This window comes from Apteryx rowi, unplaced genomic scaffold, assembly GCF_003343035.1.
Source record: "Apteryx rowi isolate R43461 unplaced genomic scaffold, aptRow1 scaffold_807, whole genome shotgun sequence".
Classification (NCBI taxonomy): domain Eukaryota; kingdom Metazoa; phylum Chordata; class Aves; order Apterygiformes; family Apterygidae; genus Apteryx; species Apteryx rowi.
The window spans coordinates 122,272-143,467 of record NW_020451102.1 but is presented as its reverse complement, the minus strand read 5'-3'; the positions used below and the strand labels follow the sequence as shown (position 1 = coordinate 143,467).

The window sequence follows — 21,196 nt, the reverse complement described above, 5'->3', positions numbered from 1 at the left end:
ATGTTTAGCAACCTCAAGTCCAGTGATTCCTGCTGGCACCCCTCTGAAATGTGAAGCCTGACAATCAGTGTGTGAGCAAAGAGGCATCCATTCGGCTCCACTTGCCTGTTCTCCCTTGGCAATTTTGACAGCTCATAGATGGTGAGTTCTCACTTTGGGTTTCTTCTTGTCCTATGGGCTTTTCCATGTGTCTGCATAGCTAGAGAGGTTTCTGTCTCACCCTGGCTTGGGGCTGTGGCTAGCTTGCAGGGGACATCACCTTGGCACCCAAGGTGGAAGGACATACCAGCACCTGAATTGTCATCAGCCACCCTGGCCTTGCCAGAAAGCTGGAGGGTGGTTCTCAGTGTGCAGGCTGCACAGCTTTCAGGACCAGGTCAAGTGCTCCTGCCAAGGCTCATGATGAGGGGCCACAGCTTCTCCTCTGCTGTAGTGCTCTGGCCCACCAGTGCAGGAGACCTTGCCAAAGCAGCTGGCTCCTTTAGAGACCAGGCACGAGGTGACTTGAGTGGGAGGAAAGAGGATGGCACTGCTCCAAGTTCATCTTGGCTCTTGATGGAGAGATGTTGAAATCTGAGTAGGACCCAAAATATACAGACATCAGTAAAAAAAGCCAGAGGTGTTCATTGTTGCAATGTTATAAAAATCTTACAGAAGGTCTAAGTGAGGGGTCAGCACTGACTCTACCCAGAGGCGCTCAGGACTATCCAGTCAGCTTTAGGGCTTCACTACCCATGTGTGTAGGCCGCGTCTCAACAGCTGATGCTGTGCAAAACCCTGGAGCAAAACCCTGGAGCAAAACCTGTTCCCCACTCCACTCCTCGCTGGCTTTAAGGGCAAACAGGACAGGCAACTGTCCTGTATGGGGAGAGGTTTGGAGACAAGCCCCTTCTTCCTGGGAAGCAGAGAGAGGATCCCAGGGAAAGTCCAGGCAGAAGAACTGGAGACTCCCAAGGAACTGGGCACACAAGGAATTTGTTGGTAAAGATTTGTAACAGAAATGTTAAGACTGGTTTGGATTGCGTAGGGATGGAAACGTGTGTGTGAGAACACCAGAAGATGCAATAGAACAAGGGCTGCATGAATGGCTTGTATTGATAACCAAGCACAAAATGACTGGCAATCAAACTGGTATGCACAGAGGGACTGTGTTGTGTGCATCAGCACCAGAAAGCTTGTGTTCCAGTAAAAGGAGGATGGAAGTAATTGTGTGCTATTCCTCTTCCTGTTATTCCAGCAGAGAGAAAACAGGAACCATAACGATACCTAAAATGAGGTAATATTGACAACATGCAGAAAACCTGCTGAGATTCACAGAGGGTGAATTAAGCAAGATGCTGAGGCAAGAAATCCCATCTTGATAATCACTGACTCCTAAGAGGAATGAAAGTCCAGTCCAAAACTCAGCTCATGAAGGCCAGTCGGCAGGAAGACATAGTGAGAACCTGACAATTGGTGTTCCTTGTCCCATGTGCTGCACAGAACTAACTCTGGCCAGATCCCCAGGCCTCCTGTGGTGCTGGTGAGTATGTGGGGCTGGGGCTGGCAGTGCATAGAGCCAACTTACATCAAAAATAAAGTGAAATAAAATCCCCTGCCCATTACATAGAGTCTTACACTGAGTCTGATTACACTAAATCCTTGTGCACTGGCACTACCAGATGAAGGCAGCCACACACAGTCTTTGGGATGACTGCCCTCAACAGCCTTTCCTGACCAGCACTAGGTCAAGGCCCCACACAGAGTCAGAGCTGCTGAATTTGGGCCTGGAGGTGGCAGGCTGGAGTCAGCAGTGTTCCACTTTGCTGTACAGCTTTTATATTGGGATGTCAGCTGCAAGGTGGCAGATGAGCTGCAACTGTCCTTTAAGAGGGAGAAAAAATGATTTGGGCACCTGTCTGCCGTGGCTTTCCTTTTGTAACCCAAGCCTTCAGCAGCTTGGTCCTGGAATAAAACTCCACCAATACTGGGATATAAGATGATGAAAATAAAGAGTCTGACTGGACTGCAGGCCTTCAGTTGTCTCATAAACGATGCCCAAATTGGTGGACATGCAGGCAGGTGGCCCAGACAATGCCTTCTCATCTTCTATATCAAGAAGCCAATATCCAAGAGCAGAGCATGAGTTTGGGGAGAAGGAAACGGACCACTTATGCTGGTAAGGAAGGCTGTGAATGCACCGTTTCTAAGTTGTGCAGCATACCTTGAGCAAATCCCTTTGCCTCCTGGGCCACGGCCGGTGCCTGTAGGATGGGAGTCCCCGTCCCTGCCCTGGTCCCTGGGTGCATGTAGAGTCTTACGCATTACAGGCCATGAACCACAATGCTTCTAACTGCACGTTGCCTTTCTCCATTGCGGGACAGAACTTAGTGTCTGGTGGCTGAAATACTTCGCTCCAACCCAAATTCCTGTATTCAGTGACAACTTAACAGGGAGAGGGGCAGATGAGCTAGGGGAGGGGAGGCCGGATGCAGGAAGATGCAGAGTCTAGGCATGTCTCCTACCTCTGGCACAGCCAGGTGAGGTCGGGCATGGTGAATGGGTAAGCAGGGTCTGGTGGAAAGGCCGGGTGTCCTCCCTTGTGTTGGTACAGCTTCCAGCCCTGGTCAGCTTATTATAGGCCCTTCCTGACTAACCAGTCTAGCTGGTCTCTGGCTCCTGGAAATGTAGCCTGCAATCACAGCAGCATCAGTGGAGGGGACTCAGGTCTCCATCTCCACCTCCCACACACTGCAGGACTGTCACCAGCACTAAGTCAAGGCAGCCTTCTTTGTAAAGGGGGCTCAGCTCACATAAATGCGGCCACACATTTGCCACTTTCATGTTGCTACACTTTTGCACTGCAAATTTTCTCTGATGCTTAAAATCTATCGCAAGGGCTGCCTTTTCCCTTTGTACTGATTTGCAGCTGTTTCCAAATGCAGGCATACCTACAACTGCAGGAAAATTTCTCAATGCTACTCATAGCTTAAAAATTTTTATCATGTATGGTTAACCTGAAAGAGTCTGAATAAGTTTACTTGTGAAAGGTTGTATTTCTTGTGGTTTCAGGCCTTCCCCATTTACCAGAAAAAGAAATTAATATCAAGAAATTAAATTCTATGTGCTCAGCTATATAATGCACTTTCACAGCATTTTTGATTACTACAATACTTACTCAATAGGACTGTATGTTAACGAAATCTTCTTGGAGTTTAACTCTGCCTTGCATTGAGTTAAAAATTCAGTAGACACTGAAGAAGGAGAGCAAATTTAATAGGTTTTGTGATGGCTGGAAGAAATAATAAAGTAGTCCCAGATAAGGGAATACGTGGAAATAACTGCTATATTTAAGAAGGCTTCTTTCAGCATGAGCATCTCCTGTCTCAATGGCAGCTTGCTACTGAAGGCCAGAAGGGAGCTCTGAGCTTCTTCCAGGCCGCCTGGAAGCGATGTCCATGTCTCTGAGCCAAAGGTTTGGGCACAACGCTAGTCTTCAGTTGGGTCCATCGAGGGAAGGCAACGGGAGTGTTGTGCAGGTGCCTTCAGTGGGTGTGCGGGAGCTCTTGAATCAGGCAGACCACCTCAGTGCAGCCACGGCCGAGCCAAGGCTCAACAAGGGCGCTCACGAGTGCCTGAGCTGGGTGCTGCTGAGGTGGAAGATCATGGGCCACATCCTTTGCCCTCACCAGTGCAGCGGCGCAGACCATTCCCACAGATACAGCTCATTCCTGTCCTTCCTAATGTACCCTGTCAAGGTGGGTCCATGCTTTCATCTCTGCTGCAGAGTCACCTGGGGGAATTTTGCAGCAGTGGGGTTTTCACCCACCACTTTGGTGGATAAAACCAGAAGGTGTGTCTTTAGGTATCAGAGGGGAAAGCTGTGGATCATGGGACATGACCTGGCTTCCTACCTGCCCCAGGGACTGCAGAAAATTGCCCCTTCCCCAGCTGGACGTAAGGACAGTCACAGCTAGGCCATTTCATATGTCACCAGAACAAGTACTGTGGACTCCCTTGCAGATTTGGCTGAGATAGTTGGAGCAATTCCAGCCCTCACAGTTCCTCATGCAGCTATTTGGCTGCCCAGATGTTGGCCCAGAGCTGGACCCAGCTGAGTTCCCAAAAGTCTGGGTAAAAGCTGTGGGTCTTCTAATGCTAGAGCAGAGTATGTGGCAGTCCTGCTGTCCTTGAGACCTTGTTTCACCAAGAAGGTGTCACAACTTGTTTCAGAGCCCAGCTTGCTAGTGCCAGTGACATGAAGAAGATGGTGCTATCTAGCAGAAACAGCCAGTACTAGCAAGAGATGATTATCACAAAGGCCACATTTTATATTATGGCAGATCAGATCCCATAACAAGCCAGCAGAGCCTGGTTTAATGTGCTGCACTGACAGAAGAGTGAGGCAGGGGTGGTAAGAGCTCAGTTTGATTGTACAATGATGTTACAAGGACTTCTTGGCTTCCTATTCTGTCTCAAAAAAACACCCTGCAGATCCATATTACAAATCAGACCACATAAATACTGAAAAGCATGGGATCTCTCTAATGTGTAATTAAGTCTCAGGTTTGTTTGGAGGCCTTCTTTTTTTTTTTCCAAAAAAGTCCAATGACAGTGAAAATGTTTTATTAAAGCATGAAGAAAACCTTTTGTTCCTGGTGTTTTAAATCCCACACCTCCCTCTTCTCTATATCAGGCAAATATCAAAAGGGGAGGCCACACTGAAATGAAAATCCCCAAGCAGTATCTGAAAAAATCTCAAAAATGAGATGTGTGTGTGAGGAAGAGAGAGAGAGAGAGAGAGAGACTGGGGAAAGTTTTTGAATGTGTTTTCTACCACCAAATTGCTCACCAAAGGCAGCAAAATATTGTGAGCAATTCCAGAGAAATCCCAAATGCATTTTTCAAATGAACGGTTGTTCAACTGAGTCAAATTGGCCCAGCTCAGCTGAAAACTGGAGCAAATAAGAACGGTGGGATGGTAACTCCCAGAAAGCCTGTTCTGTGAAATACCTGTCTCATTCATTGTTTCCAAAAGCACAGCCTGGAGAAGAAGTCAGGGGGTACTGTCTCTCAAGGCTGTCAGAGATTTCTAAGGTGTCACATCCTGCTGTGTCCTCCACTGACTAAGTCAAGAGTGAAGTTCTATCTCAGGGATAAGGCTGGCAGGCACTGTAAGAAAATAAAGTAATAAAATAAATAATCAGCCACAGACTTGCTCCTGATGAACTTGCAATCCAAGAGGGTGAGGAGTTGAAGGTGTAGTCCTACTTACTAGCTGGAAAACAGAGGGATGAATAATTTGCCGTTGGTCAACCAGGGAGCCCAGAGCTCAGAAGAGACTTGGGCTTTTGTGGGCTCTGCTTCAGAGATGCACAGTGGCTGCCCTTCCTCCTGAATGCACCCAGCCCCCTACTTAGCAGTCTCCAAAAGCCCCCATGTTCCTGTGGTGCCTCCAGGCTCTTCAGGACTTGCCCGGTGCAGGTGCAAATCCGCATTCGAGAAGTGCTCAGCAGAGCAGGTGAAGGACACAGACACAATGAGGAACTTGGCCTGTTCACTTAAAAGGAGGACATGTCACACAAGTGTTACAAAAGAGCCAGACTCCTTTGGTGCACCACAGACTGACATGCAGCATCAGGCAGCTGGTCGCAATTGCAGCACTGAGCCGGGCCCATCCTGTCCCCAAACCTATTGCTGCCAGGGGGGCGAGATTCAGATGTCTGGTTCTTTTTGACATGCCCCAGATTATGCAAAGCATCTTCAGGTCTGACACCATGCCCACAGGAGAATTGTGACCGCCTGAACTGGCAGCAGGAGGCCAAGCAAAGGGGCATCTGAAACAGACCTTCACACCCATGCATGGGCAATTGAATCTCACCTGTCCAGTCTAGTAGGGGTGCTACAGTGGTTGTCTACTCAAGRCATCTGCCCCAAGAAGACAGATCACCTTCTTCACAAAATTTGCCCTCAGCTGAGACAAAGCAACCCAAAAAGCTATGTGGGCAATGGCAGACCTTTCCCAAGGGAGTGACACCCCTTCCCCTGTGACACCTAGCCCCAGACACTATGCAATACCTTCAGTGACTTTATCTGCCTTTGAAACTGCCTTCTCCAAAACACCAGCCCAACAGCTCTGGGTTGAAACACATTGATTTTGACCAAAACATTGCAGCTGATAAAAAGTCAACATTTCCTCAGACAAAAAAATGTCATTTACTGACCAGCTCTGAGCTTTACCTTTCTAGAAACTTTCTTTGACAGCTTGACTTGAAATTCTGTTCATTTGGAAGCACTTATTCTGCTCTAAGATCTCACCTTCCCTGGAACTGGCTGTCCCCTCAGGACATTGGAGGTGTAGGTTTCAGGATCTACACCCTGTATCAGACTTTGCTTCCGCCTCAAACGCAGTCTGAGCCCCAGACTGAATCTGGATTCAATAAAGGACCAGAAGAGCTCATTATGTGGAGCAAAGGGAAAAGAAGGAGGGGAAGGAAAGGATACTTTTTGCAAACTCTTTTTTTTTTTTTTTTCCAAAAAGTAACATTGTGCTTTTTCCATTTGCAGTGATGGCATGTTTTCTGATTCTCTTTAATTTTATTGTAAATTACAAAATGGTCCAATTCATAGTGCAATGTTTATCCCACGGTCAACCACAGCTTTCATTTGAAGCCCCAGTGAATATATTCTATCTTCAGTTGCTGGAAATGGGGAAATCTGGTTTGGACCCGCCTTGAATTCTGGGTTTCCGAAATTTCCATAATTCCTGGGGCACTGAGACCCATGAGGTGAACCATGCCTACAAGAAATTCTGAAAAACTCTCTGAACAACTCAGGAGTGTTAATGTGGTGTCCTTCAAAGGACATTCATTCTCAGGACAGCATCATAGTAAAAAAAGCCACAACGACCATAGTTACCAGCTCCGATATATGAACCAACCACTCCTGAAGCCAATAAAATGGGGTACTAATAAGGAGGGGAAGCACCCAGACTCCAAACATCTTAGCTAGGATCCCTAGGCACTTTTAGCACTGAGAACCAGTTTCCATCCTGCTGACACATCAGGGCTGTCTTTGTTTTGGGGCTGTCCTCATAACCAAGTAGCTGTGACTTGCATACCCAGACTCACAGTCACCACCCCAAAACCATCAGCTTTTATGTGATAAATGCCAGCATCTGGTTTGATTTGACTCTGCTGGCCTGGACAGAGCTGCAACAAGAGCATGTGGGCAGGGGATTCCCATGGCCAGGTGTGCTGCCCCCCTTCCTCTCTCTACAGCGTGACTCAGGCTCACCACGGCCACGCTGGGCTAGGACTGCAGCCTGCTCTTCTCCACCTCTGACTCCATGGGCACCCAGCACAGGATGGTGAGGATGCTGCAGAAGATGGTGCTTGGTGCACCCATGCAGCTGGGGCAGCTGGCGTTTTTGTGAATCAGCTGGAAAGGACTGAGAAAGGAATAGATTTGATACCTGCCCCATGACTGCAGTGTGGGGTGATCTGGCCAACCTACAGCAGTTTGCAAGAGCATGGTGTCAGCAGATGTGGTGAGCACAGCTCCCGTGAGGTTTGGCACTTTGTGCTGTGAGTGTTGTGAAAAGAGGCTAAATGTAGATAAAAGGGCAGAATGCCCTTGGAGGAATTCCTCCCAGGAGGCTGCTAGAGGCCTGCAGGTTTTGTTGGGTGTGATGCAAAGGGGCATCATGGCTCAAGAACTGGGTTGGAGACAAGGCAAGAGAAACGACTGGTCAAAGGATGCCCTGGTGAAGACCACAGTTCTCACAGGTTTTTTGGACCAGCCCTCACGATTGGGAAGGATGAGTGTGAATCAGGCACAACTTACAGATGACAAAAAAAAGCTGTTAGATCAAAAATGGCAAAAACAAACAAGCAAAAACTTTGTGATGAGGCTCTGGGCCAACCACGCAGCACCCAAAGAGGCACAGCCCTGTTGTGTCACAGCACAGCCCGGTGTCCATGTCTGGAGCAGCAAGGAGCACTCTGCCCCAGCCTCCATGCACCCCACTCACCTCAGGGCAACTCTTTGCAAGAAACACTCCAAAGTCTTGACAATCACCTGAGCAAAGCTGTTGCCCTGCAATTGCAGCTGTATCAGAGCCAGAAATAAAATACAGGCCTCTGCTGGACTTGGTGACATCTGAAGTCACAGGAACCAGGGCTCAACAGATACAAAGTCAGTCCCAAAAGGTGCTGCAGAGATTGGATTTCAGGCTCCTCCAGCCACAGGGTTCCCTGAATTTCTAATCCCTCTTCAGCCAAGTGATGGCACAGGACCCAAAATATATGCTGCTTGGTGGCAGGCCAGCACTGCTCCCTGGTGAGCTAAGAGGAAGCAGGAGATTTATGTTGGCCTGTGAGTTTTGCATCTCTTAGAGAGATTAATAAAATTTACAACATAAGTATGATGGGCTCCAGATGTTGCAGTCATATCACGGCTGGCCTGGCCTGCCACCTCGCAAAGGACAAGAGTACTCCATGTCAGAGGCAATCTATCATCAGAGGTGTGGGTTAACACAGTCACTAAAAGCTACAGGTTTTGATGGGGCAGGATGGACTGGAAGCCCTTTCCAACACCAAGAGCCCAGGCTTTCAGCTCCCCTGGGATCACTGCAGGCAGGCAGAAAAGGACTTGAAATAGAGTGCCATCCATGTGTCCAGTGGCCCATTGCTCACCACAGCCTCTGGCACAGGGCCACCAGCTTCTGTGTCGTGGGATGGCGAGACATTAGCCCTGCTACACTGGTGGGAAATTTCAAAGTGATCAAGGATGGGGTACCTTTGGTAGCCAATACAGACACTCCTGTTTGCATCCTCCCCTCCACTCACACAGTTTCACAAGCAATCTGCAGGCTGCTTTTGTCTACCCATGCATGGAGGAGCCCGGAGAGAGCTTTGGTCTTTCGCTCCCCCATTGCTGCACCAAAACCTGCCCCTGAATTTTCTGGGCAGAGTTTGTCTGAAATCCTTGGTTTGCATTACTCTCTGTGAATATCAGCTTGACAGACCTCTCCTACTGTTTTTTTTTGTATTAACAAAAGCCAGGAACAGCAATGACCAGAAGGACCGTTAACCCCCACTCTGAGGCGGACAAGAAAACTGCAGTTCCATTGCCACAAGAGGGATTTACAAGCCACAGAAATCCGTTGCTTTCCAGAAGACTTTCTCTCTGCAAGCTGAAAGGCAGTATTTGTACAGATGCTGCCAGCAGCATGTGGGTATCTTCAGAAGAGCTGGGGGATAAAGTAAAAGATTGTTTTTTGATGTTATTAAATCCATACAGGCCACTGTAACATGCAAGAATGTGAGGGAGTGCTGAATGGGGCCTCACCACTCAGAAAGAGATGCTCACACACTATCTGGTGTGCAGGGAAACAGCTCCGCTGATGGTGGAAAAGACACCGAGCCTCTGAAACACCTCCAGCCATTTCTGAATACTCAGTAATTTTTTTCCCAAGATGCCTTGAGGTTTCCCTGAGCAATTCCTCCACATGCAGGGCTGGGTGACTCCGGGAAAGCTGATCTGGCATGCAGCTTTGCCAAGCACTGCAGGACATTGCCCTTGGCTGTGATGTACAGGCACAGTGCTCTGTGCTACTCTGGTGTGATGGCATGGTCCCTTTGTCCCCCTCCTGTCCCAAAGCCATGGTGAGAGGCAATCCTGCAGCCCACGGACACAGCTCTGAGAGAGCTTTTCGTGGGGCCATTCCCAGGGGCAGTAAACACGCAAACACCTGGGAAAGGGACCCCAAATCTGTGCATATGCAGCAACACAGGTGTCTTCTTTGGGCAAGGCAGAAAAGCACTCCAGGTACCAGCACACAGGTCCAAGGGGATAGTGAGACTTCACAGAGGGCACTGGGGCTTTTCCCAGGAGATCATGTCATCTCCTGTGTCTCTGCTTCCTCACCTGCTGTACGGGCACGATCCCTCCCCAAAAGAGCAAGGCCTTGAAGCATATAACCACTGTGATGCCAGGAACTGAGCACATCTGTCTGCATTCAAGCTGCAACGACTCACCAAGGGACACAGGGTTGTGGGACCACAGCAGGCATAGCAACATCTTGAGCAAGAGCCAAAGTGCCCTGGTCCTGAAGGTGGACAGGATCAGCAGCTGCACTGTGCTCCCCCAGAGGCTGAGATCAGCAAGCAGATGTGCTCTGCTGGAAGGAGCCGGTAGTGCTAACGGGAATACAGGTCATGGGAATACACCTGGCAAAAAGACAAGTGAGTTGGGACAAGAGCACACATTTATTGTTGCTTACAGAAAAGCTGCCCATCATCACATTCATTTTGGCTCTTCAAAAAACCTGCCAGAGCTCACCTTGAGGCAAGGATCACAATTTCTAGAGAAATACATGGTTGGGGAAAAGCACCATTGCGTCACTGCAGCGGCTGAAATGCAGAGGGGCAAACACAAGGTCTAGCCAGGTGTAGGGAGCATGATTGCATGACAGCCACAGCAAACACGCTTTAAGGTGTCAAATAAAAAAAGACAAGGTCCTACCCAGAAGCACTGGAAGTAAATGGAGTCAATTTTAGCCTTGCAATTCACAATGGCTTTTTCAAATTAGATCAGCAAAGTGTAAATGAGATTTCTAAAGCTCTCAAAGTAAAATGCAGGACATGTTAACGTCTGCTGTCACTAGACAGCAGCATCAACAGGCTGAGCTGCAAAGGGCTGCTGTTCTCCTGGCCTTCTCAGAGCTTGCATCTCCCCTCTCCTTGTCTTGGACAACCAGCAGCTGCAATGCCCCAAAGAGAAGAACCAAAACTGAAGCAATGCTTCTGATGAATTAACAGCCCTCCTGGTGCTCACAGCTGAAAGTGGCTGTCTGACACAGGCAGCCCTGGCACTTGGCAAGGGAGGGCCACAATTCAATCAATTCAAATGGTCCATGGAGAAGCTGAAAACCAGGAGCAGCAGAGGGTTTTTACGGTGCGATCCTGCCTTCTGGCAGCTACAGACACAGACAGGGAAAATGTAGGCAATAACCATTTGGACAATGTTGTTCCAACTGATGGGAGAAGGGTGGGGAATAAAGAGATCCCGCAGGACACAATAAACCCTTTGTTCCAGCCCCATGCCCACTCAGGACTGTATTTTGCTTGCTTGGTTTTGGAAACGGAACTGGTGTTGACAGAGTTACATCCCATGGAGCAACAGCTGGCACGTGCGCTGGACCCCTGCCCTACTCCTGATGGCCTCCTGCCACTTCTTTGACATTCTCAGCCTCCTTCAGGGCACTGACAACCGGCATCCACGGGGATGGCAGATCCGGGATGCTCTTCTTGCCTTGGCTAAAGTGGTTGATGGCCATGTAGAGACTTCCCTGAGGTCCTGTCTCCTGCTCCGAGTAGTACATCTCCAGGACTGCTGGGCTGCAGTGCTTGTGCTGGGGAGAAGAAGAGGAAAGCAGGAGGAGGCAGCTAGGAAGAGCCCAACCGCCTGAAGCCACCTTGCACCCAAGTGGCCCTGGCATGAGCACTTTGTGGGTGCCCTGGGGCCCAGCTCAGCCTTCGTGTTCTCCTGTGATGACTCTGGGAACATCCATCGCTCATCCTCACCTACCACATCCACCAGCACCATGAGGTGACCAGGCTGGTTCCCACCTCCAACTGGCAGTATCCCCAACAGCAAGGACATCCACGCCCCTGCAGGCTCAGCAAGGCCAGGTAAGACCTGGCTACCCTTGGTGAGATCCCAGGATTTCCTCCCTCTCCTGTGGTCCCAGCAGAGGAGCAAGCAGCATCTCAAGGCCGCTGAGGGTCCACACTCCTCTCCAGGCTGTGTCTGCCCACCCTTAACAGGCCGAGTGCTCCCTCCCCAGTTCAGCTGTGGGGTTGGGGCAGTTCATGGTGCCCACAGGAGAAAGTGCGAGGCCCACCACTCTCCCATCACTCCTCCTCAAGGGGGTCTTTGCAGATGGGGTGTTTGCTGGGGCCTGCAGCTCGTTCTCCATGGGCAGAGATGTCCCAACAAAGGGGGAAGGTGGCATGGAGTTTGATCTAGTAAGGCTGGGTCCAGCTCTCTGTCCTGCTTATGTCACAGCCTCGACAAATGTCATTCAGGAAAAAGGACTGGGTTTGGGGCTGCCTGTGCAGAAGCTGCAGCAGTCCTGAAAGGAGCAGTCTGAATCCCTCCAAGCTAGCAGGCTGGGGTCGGAATGGCATTATTCAAACAGGGCTGTCGGAAAGAGTTCATCAGCCCCCAGGACCATGCGCCCACCTTACCTTGAATACGAAGCCCTCAGGGCAGCTCAGTTGATCATACCACAAGGCCTTGTACATGACAAGCATGAGGAGGCAGGCGAGGAATGCCATCGTGACGAGAATGAGCCCAGTCAGCTGCGGGGACAGAAAGAAAGGGAGTCCAGGAGTGCGGTCAGGCACAAGATGGGAGGAGATGGGGGGAATTGATCCAGCTGCAAGCACAGCACATGAGCTCTGGGCTATCCCTTCTGCATGCTACCCTGTCTGGCTCAAATCATTCTGTACCTCGCACATCCAAATATATAACTAGCTCAGATCTCTTGACTCTTGGCTGTGATGATCACTGTATACCTTGCTAGAGTCATCCAGCTTTTGCTCAGTTTCCTCTGCCTACATGAGTGGCAGCACACACAGGGGACATGAGGGCATATTCTACCCCAGAAAGCTAAGCCATCCTCGCTGCTGTCCAAATTGCGTTGGTATGGATGTTCCAGGCCTGACGGTTGGGGCAGGAAAACGGGCAACAATTCCCACTCCTTGTTCAAACCAATGTGAAGACCAGGAGGGACCTGAGCATCCTTTGGCAGCATTACTTCAGGTACAGGCAAAGCACCCTAAGGTGGGGTCAATCCATGAGCCAGTCCCTAGGCAAAATGAGGCTCCGGATGCCCAAGTGTCGCCTTGCCCTTGGTGGGAACAGGGTCACATCATTGCAGCAGCACATGGCTTAGCACAAACTGTGATGGCTGTAAGGGCCATGATGTGAGCAGTTCTGGCCAGATGTTGGCCAGCAGCTCGGGGCTGGCTTGGCAAGAGGAGTTCAAAGCAGAGGGAGCCCTCTGAGGCTGTCTCCCTTTCCAGAGGAGCAGGTCAGGAACAGGAGGCTGCCATGCTGGTCTCTAAAAAAGGGACAGGTAATACTGCCTCAGTATACAGCAACATTTTTCCTCGACCTGGCTTCTCTCCCACTGCCAGCAATGCAGGGAGGTTAGCAACCTGCAAGGTGCTGGGCTCAGCCTGCATCCAGGGGACATCAGAACAGCAGCCTTGGAAAGAGCTCTTTGCCTGTCCTGCCTGGGCTGGCTCTGCAAGCTGAGGCTGTCATTTTGAACATGACTTGGGCCATGAAATGCAAGTGGCACAGCAGCTATTTCTGGTGCCACAAAATGTGCAGTCTCGGCCTGACTTGGAGCAGTGGGAGCCTGCAGTCCCACTCTGCCAGGCAGGGTGGCAAAGTCCCAGGCAGGCCTCTCCACTGCCGGCATCCTGGCAAAACCCCTCATCCAGGTGCTTTGTAATCCCCCAGTTCTGGCCTGAGCAACGAGAGGAGGTTCCTGCCTGTACCCTGCAGCCAAGCCTCACTGTTTGCCCCAGGTGCTGCTGGCAGCTGCAGGCAATTCAGATCTGCTTGCACCATGCACAGGAAATGCCAGCCTTTCCCAAATAAAATCCCAGGAGAGCAGTGATCACTGCTGGCTCTGCCAACCAGAAGCCTGCAGGCAAGGGCTGGGAGTGGTCCTCAAGCAAAACAGGGAACAGTCAGCAGTGTGCCCTCGTGGCAGGGACAGCCAGCGCCCTCCAGGGCTGGGATAGTAAGAGCAGAGCCAGCAAGCCCAGGGAAGGGGTTATTCCCTCTGCTCAGCTCGGTTGAGGCCACATCTGGATATTGTGTCCTGTTTGGGGTCCCCACTACAAGACAGACATCCAAAAACTGGAATGAGTCCCATGCAGGGCCACAACGATGATGGGGCTGGAGGACAGGGTGTACGAGGACAGGCTGCAGGAGGTGGGCTTGTTCAGGGGGGAGGAAAGAAGGCGAAGGGGAATCCAACTGCATCTTTTGCTACCCAGAGGGGTTGCAGAGACGATCGGGCCGGACTCTGTTCACGGGGGCACAGCGAAAACACCAGGGGCGTCAGCACAAGCTGCAACATTGGAAATCTCGGCTGGCCTAAGGAAACCATCCTTCCCCATGTGAGTGCTGCCCTCTAGGACATGGTCCTGAGTGATGGGGGATCTCCATCCTCAGGGATTGCTCAGACTTGCCCGGATGCAGCCCTGAGCAACCTGCTGTAGCTGTGACGTTGGTCCTACTGTGAGCTGGGGTCAGATCAAAGACCCCCAGCCAGGGGTGCCTCCACCCTGAGCCTGGCTGTGATCGTAAATTCACAGCAGGCAGCAACCTTGGCAAAAGGGATTTGTCTGTTATTCATGTTTGGTGGGTGAATGGATGGGACAGAACACATGCCCCAAGGATGCTGAGAAGAGGGAGAATGAGCCATGTGCACAAGCAAAAAGTACAGGTGAAGAAAACTCAAGAGGTGGAAGTTCAGCCAAGGGGGAGCCGAAAGGGCTTTGCTCTGAACAGATCAGGGTGCAAAGAGGCAACAGACATGAAAGGAATGAGCAGGGAAGGGAGGACTCTGGGCTAATTAGTCCTATCAATTACCCAGGCTGCACTAATCAGGGCTGACAGGACACTGGCGTCTGCACCTCCCCTATCAAGAGAGCAGAGGCTGCTGGGTGAGCCAGCGCAGCGAGACCAGCTCATCAGGAAGACATTAGGAAACAGAGCAAAATCTCGTTCTGCACATGTACAGCCAGCAGATCTGACTGCACTCCCTGAATCGACTACACCAAAAGCCTGTCGGCCAAGAAGGGCGCATGGCAGAGCAGACTCCGCTGCACAGAGCGCAGTGCTGCTTGGGATCTCCCTCTGCGCTGCCGTCCTTCCAGACTGGGGTCGTGGGGACACGTTCTGCTCCTGTACCCTCTGTCTCTGACTGATCTCACATCCCCTTCCCAGGATGTTCTCCTCCCCGCAGAGCCAGTAAGCCTTCCTGCCCCTTCACAAGGACATCTTGCAGCTGTAGCTGCCCTCCCTGCCCAACCTGGGGCTGAAATCTCCACCTGCCTGTCGAGACACATGCATGTGCCAGGAAATATCTCTGTCCTGGATTGCAGTGCAGATCCTTTCCCCATTTCAGCTCAGTGGCTTATTTTCCAGCACCCACAAGCAACTGCCAGTGCTGATGGGACGCTGGCCCTTCTCCTTGCTGGAAGAAGGCTGTGGCTTCATGGGTAGCAGCAGATTTGCCATGTATCAGCATCCCTATGCAAGGAAAAATCCTTTTGTTGTCAACACCTGTGGAGGAAGCACTTGTGGGTGCAGAGAGGAATGTGAATTACCTTGACTTTTTCTGATACTTCATCATAGAGGTTTACATTCAGCTTTTTAATCCCTGGGATGTATAACTTCCTCTGCTGCTGCTGCTGGAGCTTATATTCTGTCCGGGTCTTGACAATCATCTGAAAAAGGGAAAACTAGTGAGAAACATCACTGCCAGGCAGGAAAAGGTAGAGTTACCCAGCAGTGACTGATAGAATGACATGCACTTGTCAGATGTGCCTAGCCTTACATCCTCTGGGGATGGACCTGGAGGTCCAAGTGGCAAGTTCCCAGCACTGTTCTAGCGTGCACTGATCCTGTCCCCTGCAATCCACATTGCACCCCCAAAACTGTGGAGTAATGTCTGACCCCAGGTTCAGGCAGGGTTGGCAGGGCTGCAGTAACACTGCATGGTGCAGAGGCTGCAGAATTGCAACCTGCAGGAAGCGGGACTGCCCGCGAAAATTTGTTAGAGTGACAGGGGAGCCAGAGGTGCCTGTGGAGCTCTGGACAGTGGTTACGACAGCAGGATGCTGACTGTGGCCTTTGCACAAAGGGGACTGAAAAGCAGGCTGTGTGTCCCCACTCTTCACATTAGACGGAAGCCATCAGGCATAAGGGCGCGGTACTGCAGAGATGAAGCCTAGCTAGTCTGGGTATGCTGACTGCATAGGATCTCCTGCTTCCCTGACCAGTGTGTCCTCCCAAACATGAGGTCATTGCTCCCAGCCCATGTCAGCAGCCTGCAGATGGATCAGGTAGAAGCACCGCTCTGTCCTGCACACACTGACTTAGACTGACCAGCAACACATCTGCTTAGCAGAAGGGAATTGCTCTGAAGGGAGGACCAAACGCCAGTGCTGCCTGCAGCAGCAACAAATCACAGGTCTCAGTTCTGCTCCCTCACTGAGGGTGCATCGAGGAAACCACCTAGCACTTCCCCACATGCCTGCAAACCTGGGAGCAGAGAGCGCTACAGGGTGATTCTGGCCTCAGTGGTGCAGAGAGGTCAGATTGCCTCAACAGAGACCCCGCTTTGCCCTAGGGAACCAGTGAAGTCTCTCTCGCTAATGCCACATCCCGCACGCACATACACAGGCATGCACCCACCTGCAAACAAACACACAGCACATGTACAGGCAAACGCAGCACTAAGGTGTGCACAGGACGAGCACAGCACATGCATGCACGCACCGGCATAATACGTGCACACAGTGGCATAATACACCTGCAAATGTGCACAGCAGGAACATATGCTCAGTACATGCACGCATGTGCAGGCAAGCAAACATACATGGCACAAGATACCCACAAGCACAATACATGCATACACACAGATGTACAGCACATACCTGCACACAAATCACACACATGCACACACAAATGTACACCATACACAAATCTGGGGCGCGCATAACACAGGCACAGCAAATGCACACAAAAGCACGGTAAACACCTGCACCTATATGTGGCACATATACGCACACAATCATGCACGCATGACACGTGCCACGCACATGCACAGCAGATGTGTACCACACATGCCTGCACACATGTAAAGCGCACACACGCATCGGATATGTACAGTGAGCACACAGCGCCTGCAAATGTATGCAGCAAAAAGCATACACATGCAGACATAGACCAGCACATAAATACATGGCTTGCACATACACAGAGAACATGTGCATGCACACACATGCATCCATTCCCAAGGGAATCTAGAAAACAACATTCACATTCCCTTGAGAACAGGGATCTTTAACTGATGAAAACTGGTTTCCCCTTTCCTGCCAGCCCAGGAGAGGTTCCTGTGTACTGCACAAGACTGCAGAGCGGTGCGAGACATGACCTGAGCACATCTGTATCAGCATGGTCTAGCAGGAACTGGAAGGAAGAAGCCACCCCACCACTCTGTGGCCAAGCAAAGCTAACACTGATGAAGCATACTAGCCATCTCAGGGCACAGCTTGTGTCTACCTTGTCTGGGAAGGGCTGCTGCAGCTGGCTGGCATCCAGCGGGGTTATTAAGGGAACATTATCGAAGTCATCACCACCTCCATATTGCTCCTTTTCAGGCTTCTCGGAGACGTTGGCCCCCAGCTTCACCATGGCCCACGTCCGGTGCTGCGACAGAAGGAGGGACATGACTCACCTGCTCCGATCCTTGCAACCCGCAGCAAGACCCAGCAGGCTTCCCAAGGCCTGGTGCACTTGTGGCTCGGCCCAGCCCAGAAGAGAGCCCTCCAGGACCAATACCAGGGTGCCAGGTGGAAAAACACTGCGCAAACCCTCAGCCACTTGCCCAGAGCTCAGACCTGCACACTCTGAACTGGACCAGAGGAAGGCACAATTCCTGGGCTGAACTGAAATGCTCCAGCTCCACCTGCGATGCTGAACTACAGAGGGGTGCCTGAAACACCACACTTCCTTCTCCATATGTCTGAGTACCTTGCTCTTGGCCTGTCCCTTGTGCACGTCCCTAAACAACACTCAGGTCCCTGAGCATTTGAACTGTGGAGCTGGTGCTGGGACCTTGCCTCCATCCGGCCTTGCAGGCAGTCTCCTCCACGAAAGGCAGTGCTTAACATACCCATTCCCATCACCGCATGGCCACAGAGGGCAGACAGGCTGTCTAACAGCATGCTACTATGGGAAGACACGAGTTTAAATCCTGAGAGCCCTGGGGATCTTTCCCCAGGGGAGTCAGAGCTGTGGCTTGCAGCAAAGATTTTATGAAAAAAAAAAGAAGAAAGAGGAAAAATATCAAGCTAAAGAAAAAGACAATCAGTTTTATAAGCAGTCCCCTCTTCTCCTCTCAAATTTTCTGCCTCAATCAGAGACAACCTGCTGTACCTGAGGGTCAAAGCAGAGGACAATCCTGATCCTCAGATTCAACATTTCTACTGGATGGAAAAGTCCTTTCCCAGGCTGGGATTAAGTCTCACAAGGGATTCACTCTGCCAAGAACCACAGTCCTCTTTGCTGACTTCTCAGGGAGCAGTTTTTCCTCACAGAAACTGCAGGTTCAAAAGCTGCAGTTTGTGCATTTGTGTTCACCAGCATGGAGCTGCATGCCAACGGCACACACAACCGTGCATCAACACCCTTCCCATGGCAAAGGCAGAGGAAACGACAAGTAAAACCTACCAGGACACATAGACTGGGGGCTTCTTTTGGGGTGTCTCTCCCCATGCAATGAAGGATCCACTCCTGAGCCAAGCGAGAAGCTTTGTCTTGTGCACGAGACAATGGGGAAGAATTTAGACTGCCCTGGTGTTGTAAAACATACACTTCCAAAGCCTATCTCCTAGGGAAAAAATGGATCGGCATATGGTTTTGTGACTGAAAGCATTAAATTCATTCATTATCCTCTGCGCAGAAGGTTTCTGTTGCAGAAGAGCCACATGAGACCGCATGATGACAGGAAACTGTTCAAGGATGAGACTGGAACAAGACAAAGAAAACAACCAACTTGCAGAGTGGCAGGCATATCTGGCCAAAGCACCTGTGCCAGCTTTGCCCTGCTCGGATCTGGCTATTAGCATCATCAAAGATGGCCTGGGCTCCCCAGGCTCCACTGGTGGGGCCTAAGAGCCCCAAGCTGCTGGTCAGAGAAGTCACAACAGGTCCATTGCCTGCGCAGAACCAGGATGGAGGCATTCCCGACCGCATTGGCTTGCAGCTTATCCTCACCTTCACTTGGCTGCAGCATCCATTTCATCTCTCCCATTGCTCTCCGATGGTGGCATGGACATACAGCAACCCCATCTGGCTCCCCAGGCACTGCTGTAACCCGGAAGGGTTAGAGGGAGCCGGCACCATGGCAGGCTAGGGGTTCTTCCTATTCCTTGTTTCTGCGCAGGATGTTTTCACCTCCATGAGAGATCTGATGCCCATCTACAAGGACTGCAAAATATCCCCTTAAGCTGCATGGTGCAGAGGAAGATGGACCAGCCTAAGACCATTAGACATCAGCAGACAGCAAGTCGCCATCATCACAGCATGTAAATACAGGCACAACAGACACTATATCCTGCTGAGTCTCCTTAAATGAGAAGGAAGATGACTGAAGACAGGATCTCCTCCCCAGCAACTCCCGCAAAAACACGTGCTGGGAAAACCAGCTCTGTCTCCAGGCAATTGAGCGTGGGCACACAGCCCACACTCACGCAGCAAGACCAGCAATGGGGGATGCAGCACGTATTAGGTCCCTGCAGCAAGCTGTGAGGGATGCRAGATTGCCAGGACAGCCTCTGAGGACTCCCCGATGAAGCCAGGAATCTGCTTGGGCTTTTGGTGCATAGGATCAGGAATGAATGTACAGCATACCCTCCTGCAAAGACCACCCTCCCTAGCTGCTCAACACAGCCCTGGAGGGAATGCACGGACCAGCCCACCCTGCCAGACCTGCTCTGGGATCATCAGGATCTGCTTGRTTTTTTTCAAGCTTTGCTCTACAACCAGGAGAGCTACCGGCAGACTTCAAAATAAAGGAATCCATCCTAACCTTGTCGAACTGGGGCCTAAACCAGCAGCACACAGGCCTGTGGGAAAGCCAAGAGAGGTGGGAGCTTTGGCTTTGCTGCTCCTGAGAAAACACAGACCTGCTCAGCAATCTGCAGGATCGCTTTATGCTATGACCAATGATCTAGCTCTTCAAATTGGGAAAGATAGACCAGAAGCAAAGCAAACTGGTCTCTCCCTTTATTCTGGATGCCTTATTCTAACAGAGCTCCTTGTTTAGAGCTAAAAGACACTTTTCCATGACTTTACTTAAAATTGCTCCACGACACCCGGTAAAATACTGAGAGCCTTAGGCAGTATGGGATCCAGTGCTAGAGTGGAGGATCTCAGCTCTGACAATATTTGATCCCTTGCCTAAAACCTGAGTCGAAGGTGCCCTGTGTTTTCTAGCACCCTTACTTTGGCAACAAGGCTTTCAAATGGCGCATGACTGTCACGAGCGGAAAGCCAGCCTCGGTTTCCACCCTGCCAGCAAACCTGCTGAGGCCGCTTATATGAAGCGACGCAAAGGCAGGCATCGCTGTACCAGCGTCCCAGAACGTTTTCACGTGGGTTTGCTTTGGCTGGTGCTGAACCAGCTTGCTGTTCAAGACAAGCCCGCCACGCAGCTCTGAGGGTGAAAAAGAGCACCCCTGTCACTCCCCAGCCCCAAGAGGAGCCACCTTGGTAAGCATGTCTCCTCCGAAAGGACTTTGGCACGTGTGTTTGCAGTTATCACCTTCCCGACAACCTTCCTGAGGCAGCCGCGACAGCTCCCCAGCCCCGCAGGGGTGTCCCTTCCTGCAGCCCACCACCCATCGTCCAGCCCCACAGCAGCACCGTCTCCCGGCAGCGCAGAGGGTGCCTACACCCGCTTTCAGGCAAGGCTTGGAGTTGAGAGCCTTATTTCTGCAGAGAGAGGAGGCTTGAGTCCTTTGAGGGATGAATCAGCCGGCAGCCAGCCTCAGGGCCTCTCTCCCCACCCGGGGCGGGTGGGCTTTGGCTGGATCCTCTCACACCCATCGCCGTCAACGCGGCCATGCAGCCTCCCCCCTCCCCAATGCACCCTCCCTTCCCGCGTGTGACCCCAAGGGCCCCTCGCCAGCGGCAGCTCCGCAGCGCCCAGGGCGCCCTGAGGGGGACGGCGGCCCCCGGGAGGCGGCGGTGCCGCAGTGGGCGGGGAGCGGCCGCTGTGGGGAGTCTCGCCCAGCCTGGGCGGGCGACGGGTCGGAGCCCCCCCCGTGCCCTCCCCGCGGAGCCCCCTCCCGGGGCGCGGAGCGGCCCACACTCACCCGCCGCCGCGCTGCCT

The 21,196-nt window shown here is 51.5% G+C and overlaps 1 protein-coding gene across 1 annotated transcript; it reads right to left on the bottom strand.

Annotated features, from left to right (window-relative positions):
- Positions 1-10,300: 10,300 nt before the first annotated feature.
- CALY (calcyon neuron specific vesicular protein) lies at positions 10,301-18,580 on the bottom strand. The gene is made up of 5 exons (XM_026089283.1): positions 18,532-18,580; positions 17,362-17,508; positions 15,402-15,521; positions 12,234-12,347; positions 10,301-11,395 (listed from the first exon to the last, which is right to left on the bottom strand). The coding sequence occupies exons 1-5, from the start codon at positions 18,574-18,576 to the stop codon at positions 11,192-11,194; spliced, it is 630 nt and encodes a 209-aa protein (XP_025945068.1). The 5' UTR covers positions 18,577-18,580; the 3' UTR covers positions 10,301-11,191.
- Positions 18,581-21,196: the final 2,616 nt, after the last annotated feature.

Coding starts and splice junctions, on each gene's coding strand:
- CALY (XM_026089283.1), bottom strand. CDS start 18,576: ATGGGGAGAGACACCCCAAAAGAAGCCCCCAGTCTATGTGTCCTG. Junction 17,509..18,531: donor CCCCCAGTCTATGTGTCCTG/GTAGGTTTTACT, acceptor CTTCTGTCGCAG/CACCGGACGTGGGCCATGGT. Junction 11,396..12,233: donor CTGAGGGCTTCGTATTCAAG/GTAAGGTGGGCG, acceptor TCTTCTCCCCAG/CACAAGCACTGCAGCCCAGC.